The 7,529-nt window shown below is 36.1% G+C and overlaps 1 protein-coding gene across 1 annotated transcript; it reads left to right on the top strand.

The window, feature by feature from the left end:
- Positions 1 to 2,604: 2,604 nt before the first annotated feature.
- On the top strand, positions 2,605 to 7,236 carry LOC110739730 (phosphoinositide 3-kinase regulatory subunit 4-like). Its single transcript, XM_021920202.1, has 8 exons — positions 2,605 to 3,133; positions 3,846 to 3,968; positions 4,063 to 4,108; positions 4,197 to 4,357; positions 5,258 to 5,337; positions 5,607 to 5,712; positions 5,790 to 5,865; positions 6,816 to 7,236. Exons 5-8 carry the CDS (start codon positions 5,282 to 5,284, stop codon positions 6,908 to 6,910), a joined length of 333 nt encoding a protein of 110 aa, XP_021775894.1. The 5' UTR covers positions 2,605 to 3,133; positions 3,846 to 3,968; positions 4,063 to 4,108; positions 4,197 to 4,357; positions 5,258 to 5,281; the 3' UTR covers positions 6,911 to 7,236.
- The last annotated feature ends 293 nt before the right edge of the window (positions 7,237 to 7,529 follow it).

Genomic DNA, 7,529 nt, shown 5'->3' with positions numbered 1-7,529 from the left:
GGTTTTCCCAAAGCCAAGGTAAAAGGATCGTTGTCTATGCTTGGAGTGAGCTTGCCTTCAACCACTTCCGACGTATGCTCGAGTTGTAACAACACAACCAAAAGTTTCCAGTTCTAAGTTAGATGTAGTTTCTTTGGAAATATATAATAATAAGGGTGCAATATTAGCATAAGTATCATAGGGTGCTTACAAGTGCATCTGCTACTGTTTTTGTATCCGGATGCATGATGACATACTTTCCGGTTTTCTTGTCGATCCCATGCATACCACACCCCCAGTCATTTGCACGACTTACCAAAGTTGTGACCATGGATGAAAGCGGTTTATCAGATGATGATATTTTGGATGTGGGGTATAGTCCCTCTTTGATCCACTTTGGTCTACTTTCCGCAAATGACTTACAACCCATATGATGGCTATACATTTTCTTCTCAACATTGCTTGTAGCTTGTTGAATTTTTTCCTACACATTAAGAAATGTTTGCATCATTATTTGTAGTGAACCAAATTTATTAAACAACTCTAATTGGTATATAACTACATACAAGTGCAGTAGTAGTAGTTGATTTCGCCATAAACTTCTCCTAGTCCTTCACCGTTATTTGTGGATATACATCCCATGGTTCCTTCTCAGGTTCCTCCTCTCCTCTAGTAGGTTTCGCATTTTTCTTCGATCTTTTCCTTTGTTTCTTATGGATCCATCTTGTTCTCAAGGAACTTTTGAAGTTTTTGAATCTATCTTGTACAAAAGCTTCAAATGATTTTCTCTTGACTGACTCATCAAAAATATTAAACACACTCTGTACGAATGACAAACGTCCACATTAGTCAAGGGCACAAAAAAAAATAAAAATAAAATGCAGCCCACGCAGCAGCCGTAGGCAACGACGTATTTATGTTTGGATTTTGCCTCTTTCGAATTCATGTACAAAGTTTTTTGCCAAAAACGCGAATAAAAACCACTTACCATTGTATCATCCCAAAACGTTTGAAGCAACCCTTTAGGTATCTTGGGCCACTCAAGTGTAATGGGTATTTTACAAGTAAGTATGCCAATGTGAGTGGAATATTTTCTGCGCCATTGGCCAGTAGGTTGACCCAACTCGTCATACTCAAGAACCATGGGAACCCTGGGTTTCTTAAAAGCTTTTGTTGCACCCTTAACCTTTCTCTTCACCGGTGCCTTTACCCCTTCTCCACCACCGGTGGTGTTCACTTGACTTTGCGTGTGAATTTGTCCTTGTGAATCTCTCACAAACTCGGAAATAACATAATCCTTAATAGGGGGGCACATTCAGCTGCTATATCATATTCGTCAAGGCTACGGTGCAACTCATTGTGAGCTTGGTCTTCTGGTTCACCCAAATCTGTCTCCTTATTGATATCATACAACTCGTCATCAGAGTGAGAACTACCACAGTCTTGATCATCCATATCCTCATCATAGTGAGGGTACTCATCACTACCCATGATATATACACACCTACCATCACAAGCAAAGCAAATAATTAGTCATCACTAAAGATAAGAAAATGCTAAAAAGAAATTGATTTCATGCAAAAACAAGGTTGTAGGAGCGAAAGAAGTTCAAAATGGCATAAATGAGGTTCTAACTCTCCCAACTTCTTTATTTTCATTACTAGTTCACATCTAATCCTTCTAACAACTCATATTTGGTACACATAACATGTTTATAAATTGAAAATGCTTTAAAATCATTGATTTCATGCTAATACAAGGTTATAGGAGCAAAAATAGTTTTAAAAAAGCCTAAAATGAGCTTCTAACTTACCTAACTTCTTTATTATCATCCCAAATACACATCTAATCCTTCTAACAACTCATATTTGGTATACATAACATGTTTATAAATTGAAAATGCTTAAAAGTCATTGATTTCATGCTAATACAAGGTTATAGGAGCAAAAATAGTTTTAAAAAAAAATCCTAAAATGAGCTTCTAACTTACCTAACATCTTTATTATCATCCCAAATACACATCTAATCCTTCTAACAATAGGATTGTTATTATGATGCACAAATAAAAGTACCTCATTCGAGTATTCCCTCATTGTGGTCTAATTGAATATAATTTGCATCATTGTCTACATCATTTGCTACATCAAGTCTAGGGGTAGTGAAAGGGGGTGAATCATCAAACACATCATATTCTTCCTCGTCTTCAACATCTCCAACCCCTAAAATTCTTCTTTTGCCAGCAAGGCTGATGGACCATTTTGGATCGGCTGGGTCGGTTACATAGAACACTTGCTTAGCTTGAGATGCAAGAATGAATGGTTCTAAACTATCCCGCAAGTGGCCAAGGTCTACAAGAGTGAAGTCCTCAAATCTGAAGTTGCGCCTATTATTATCGACCCATTTACACTTAAATAGACCTACCTTGAACTCACGGTAATCTAGTTCCCATATTTCCTGAATTCGTCCGTAGTAGGATAATTGAGCGTCAACTAGTGCTGTATCCTTCGCACTTGCAAACTCTCTTGATGAAGTCACAAGAGTGACACCACTATTTTGAGTCGATGAGGATTTTTTATCACGATGCTCAATCCAGAATGTATACCCATTTATGTCATATCCCTCAAATGAATGAACATCTTCCTTTCACTAGTAGAAAAAAATGAAATAGGCACTGCAAAATGGTGCGAAAAAAAATAGGCGGGATAGAGGGGAAGATTTTTCGCACCGGTTCTAACCAAACCGGTGCGAAAATAAGTTAATCGCATCGGTTCGGTTCAAACCGGTGCGAAAGCTATTGTAAAAAAAAAACCCGGCCATTTTTATCTTCTTTCTTACTCTTTCTGTCTTCTTTCTGTCTCTTTCCTCGATCTCTCCTCCTCTCAACAATGGAAACCCTAAATTCCTTCTCTCTCCTTCGATCTCCTTCTCTTTCCTCAAACTGAAAAAAAAAACCCTAATGCTCCTTTGCTTTGCAATCAGCTGTTGTCACTCTTATTCCCCACAGAGAGCCTCTCATCTTCTTCTAGCCCACCATAGAAGCGTGCACTCTACATTCACCATTGACGTTTCCTCGCGTCCTCCTCCTTAGCCAGTTCGATTCTTCTATAATCGATTATTAAACACTATAGGTTATAATTGAAGCTGATGATGCTAGGTAAGATGTTTCTCTTTGTAATGATAGAAAATCAATTTAGATGTTTTTTCAGTTTGAATGTTGTAAATGATGATTGTTTGAGTTGATTTAACTTTATTTTTTCAAATATATGTAGTTTGAGTTGATTTAAGTTTCTGGGTAATGGTTTTTTGGATAGTTTGTGCTGAATTTTCGCGGATTCAGAGATAATTGAACTATATAGCTGATATTATTTGAAAATTTTGATCCTTCAACTTGTTAATTGTATTATAATTTTGACCATTGATTTGGAAAACGATGATTATTCTTATGTAATTGAGCTGTTTTCTGTCAAATTTTGGAAATATGAAGTTTTTCTATGTGGGTATTTCTGGGGTTGATGGAATTTCGACTAGGTTGCTGCAAGATTTTGGTTTTTTTGGGGAGGGTATTGGTGGTAGGGAAGGGGTTTCTATATTTTGATTATGTGGGGATTTGCGATTGAGGAAGCGATGTTTCGGGTTGCTGGCATTGTTTGGAACAGTATGAGAATTCTTCTCTGCTGGTGATGTTGGTACTATTGATGAGCTTGAGTTGATCTTGTGGAGTTGTGGGTGCTCTCAATTGTTGGGATTGAACTTGCTTGTTGGCTGGCTGTGTAATGTATTTTTTTTATTTTTTTTTATTTTTTTCCTTTATCTTCTGACAATATGGGCAGTTCTAATATTGATGGTATTGAACTGGGTGTGAGAAGTTTTGGCTGGAAACCGAAAAGGCGGCTTATCTGCTCAGGCAGTATTTCTTCAATAATCTCCATGATCGGCTCAGTACAAGGCCTTTTCTTAGCCTAATTGAGAAGAAATGGCTTGCTTTTCAGGTTTTCCTGTAGTTTTTTCCTACTCTACATCTTTGTATGTCCTTTTAGAATTGGATTAATTGATCACTTTGGCATCTCAAATTCTTGCTTTCAGCTTATGTGTGCATTGAAGTAGAGTCACGAGCATGATATTTGTCATGGTAAGTGACTACATTGTGGTAATTTTGTGTTTTGTCTTTTATGGGTTTGCATTGTGTATAATTTGGTGTTTGGTTTTTCATTTTGGAGGTGATACTAAGTGTGAGAATGTGTTGGTTACTTCTTGGAATTGGGTTTACCTGGTTGACTTTGCATCTTTTAAACCAACCTATATTCCTGATGACGATCCATCTGATTTCTCATTTTTCTTTGATATTGGGGGAAGAAGGCTCTGTAATCTCGCACCTGAGGTAGGTTATTGTTGCTATAATCTTCTTTACATGTTTATTGTTAATAATATTATAACTACTCCCTGTGCTCTCATAAGCTACTTGCTGTAATCTTATTTACATGTTTATTGTTTATAATATTATAACTATTCCCTGTGCTCTCATAAGCTACTTGTTGCTATATTGAAACTTGGAAGAACTGTGGCTTTTTTTTATCACTTTTTGAATGCAGCATCTGAATATAGCAACTTAATAATTTCTAATTATAGATGACAAATTTCTATGGAAATTCTATACTTTAAACCATTTTTCAAATTACTCTAAATTTTAATCTCAAAATCAACCATGAAGTGCACAATTTCTCTTAAAATAACCTAGTATCCAAAGGCAATAAATTCTGCTGCTATGGTTGAATTTATAGAGTTGATGCTGACCTGATATTACAAACTTAAGAAAGTTTTGATATATGTGGGCAATTTTTCAGTTAAAAAGAGATAATTTTTTAGGTGCATAAATTTGAAAAAGTACACCAAGGTTACTGTAGGTAATATACCCCCAAAAATAATGTTGGGTCTTGCTAGTTGAGAGTTCATGAATTTTTACTCATCCTGATATGGTTGCTGGGAAAAGGAAATATGTCACATCCAAGTATGAAACTTAAACTATGCATAGGAGATTGACATAGGTGCATTGGAGACAAGTTTCGAAACCATTCTAATGTGGCAATTGAGCCTTATTTCGAAGTTTCGAACCAATTGGTTATGTTATTGCTCCTTCACGATAACCCAGTCTACACTTTGTGTTTTTTTTTTCAATGAAATATTACACCCATATACTGACTTGTCTTTGGGATTAAAGCTTTGATTGTTATTGTCGTTGTTGTAATCACGTACCCACAATCTCTATTGTCATATATTACAGAGATTTTATGAGCATGGAGATGATATGCCAGTCGCGCCTGATGCACCGCTTAAGCTATCTATGGACATCTTTGCAGTAGGGTGAGTTTTTATTATGTATGTAGTATCTTTTACTAGCAAAGTGCAGGCGTGAGCTTGTTTTGATTTTATAAAGATTGGATATTTCAATAACTTGAGTTAGTTTGAGAAGTCTGTAAAGTAATTTTTTCTTCCTTAATATCCACAAAGACACGAAGTATTTTTTTTCTGTAGAAACGCTTTTTATTTGTGTTTGTTCCTTTAATTTTCATGTTTCTTCATGATATTTTTTTGATCTTTTGTTTTTAAATTATTGCTTTCTTTATTTTTAGTTGTGTGATAGCAGAGCTTTTCCTTGAGGGCCATCCACTATTTGAACTTTCGGAGCTGCTTGCTTACCAGAGAGGGCAATATGATCCTAGTCAGCATCTTGAGAAGGTATTGCATCTAAATGCATCTTGAAATACCAGCGAGATTGGCTTTTAAATTCAATTAAATGTCTACCATCATTTCAGATCCCTGATCCAGGAGTACGGAAGCTGATTCTTCGCATGATCCAGTTGAATCCAGATGAACGATTATCTGCTGAAGGTTATCTGCAGAGTTATGCTGGCACTGTGTTTCCGAACTATTTCTTACCATTCCTGCACAACTTTTATTCATGTTTAAATACTCTTGATTCTGATGCAAGGATAATCTAAATTCATTTATGTCCAAATATTTTTTTTAATTCTTCTGTTATTTGTCTCTAATGCTTTGTTTGGGTAATGGGTAATGTGTCAGAGCGCTTTCCATGAAATAGTTAAGCAAATGACAGACAATAAATTTAATATTGACTCAAGTGGAGGATATGGGGTACCATCTAACTATGCATCTAGTAATACATCCCAACAAACAGTCTCAACTCAATTGCACAGCTATCCCAAGGTCTCTTTGAAGAAAGATCTCCAGACGGGAAGCTTAGTTAATGAGCGGTTTGAGCTTCTTGGTGAGTTAAGTGTCTTACTTAGGGACGTGGATCACTCAAATCATTTCTCTAGTGATAAGACAAATTAAGAGGTGAAAATTCCTTGTTTTATAGTTTCTTGCCCTGTTATAAGCTAACATTACTAACTGTGGTGGTTGAATATTTTTTATTATCCCAGTAATTTGTTTCAGCTTGGCATTGCTATTTTTTTTTTATATATGTTTATAAGAGAGTAGCTAATAGGGATTGCTAGTGAACTATATGTATTTTAGACTCGATAAGCTTGTCTCTACTTGTTGAAATCAACACTTTGGGCTGACTAATTGCATTCTTCTCTTGAATTCTATTTTTAAGAGATCATTACCCGTTGAAGACATGATTTTCTATTTCATAGAGCATGATTAAGTCATGTTATGAATTATTATTAATCTACTAAATCCAAATAATTTACTATTCAAAGGATACTAAGAAAAATGACAAGATAATAATGTTAGCAACTATTGTATCATGCTTGCTATACAGTGGCAGTTTTACTTTACTAGTAACTAACCTACTTTTTATGTGAACATAACAGGCTTTGCAAAACCAGGCCAACAACCAATTAGCAGCATCACAGTAGCTGAAAGAGCAGGCAACAGAACAGCAGCTACAGAGCCAGCAGCTGACTGAGCGGCTAATAGAGCAGACAACAAAACAACAGTAGCAAAAGTTATAACAACAGCAAGCAGAAGCAGAGCAAGCAGAAGCAGAGCAACAGTAGCAGTGCAGAAGCAGGACAACAGTAGCAGTGCAGACAGAAGACACACAGCAGCCAGAACACCTTGCAACACACTGCATGCAACAGAACAGGCAGGCAGAAGCAGAGACAAGCTAGCAGCATGCAGCACAGAAATCAGCAGCCTAAACCAGCACACACCAGCCGGAGCCAAAACAGCCAAAAACAGAAAAATATGAAAATATGTAACTTTATATATATATGTTAGTGTTTCTATAACAATTTAATTGAAAAAAATGCAATTTTTTTTTTTTTTTTTTTTTTTTTTTTTTATTTTTTGGGGCATTTTTGGCACTGGTTTTGAAACAGAATCGGTGCTAAAAGTTTTTATTTTTATTTTTTTGGGCCACTTTTAGCACCGGTTCACAGCAAGAACCGGTGCTAAAAGTTTTTTTTTTTAATTTTTTTGGGCCATTTTTAGTACCAGTTCAAAGCAAGAACCGGTGCGAAATCTTTTGGTTTTTGGCATCCCTCAAATGAGGACCGGTTCAAAACCGGTGCTAAATGGGAGTT

Source organism: Chenopodium quinoa, unplaced genomic scaffold (genome assembly GCF_001683475.1).
Source record: "Chenopodium quinoa cultivar QQ74 unplaced genomic scaffold, ASM168347v1, whole genome shotgun sequence".
Lineage (NCBI taxonomy): Eukaryota > Viridiplantae > Streptophyta > Magnoliopsida > Caryophyllales > Amaranthaceae > Chenopodium > Chenopodium quinoa.
Note: the sequence above shows the minus strand (reverse complement) of the source record. Positions and strands in the feature narration are given on the sequence as shown.

Bases quoted from the DNA above. Each gene is read 5' to 3' on its own strand.
- LOC110739730 (XM_021920202.1), top strand. From the start codon at position 5,282: ATGCCAGTCGCGCCTGATGCACCGCTTAAGCTATCTATGGACATCTTT. The intron at 5,713-5,789 runs GTATTGCATCTA...CCATCATTTCAG, and splicing joins CTAGTCAGCATCTTGAGAAG to ATCCCTGATCCAGGAGTACG. The intron at 5,866-6,815 runs GTTATCTGCAGA...TGAACATAACAG, and splicing joins TGAACGATTATCTGCTGAAG to GCTTTGCAAAACCAGGCCAA.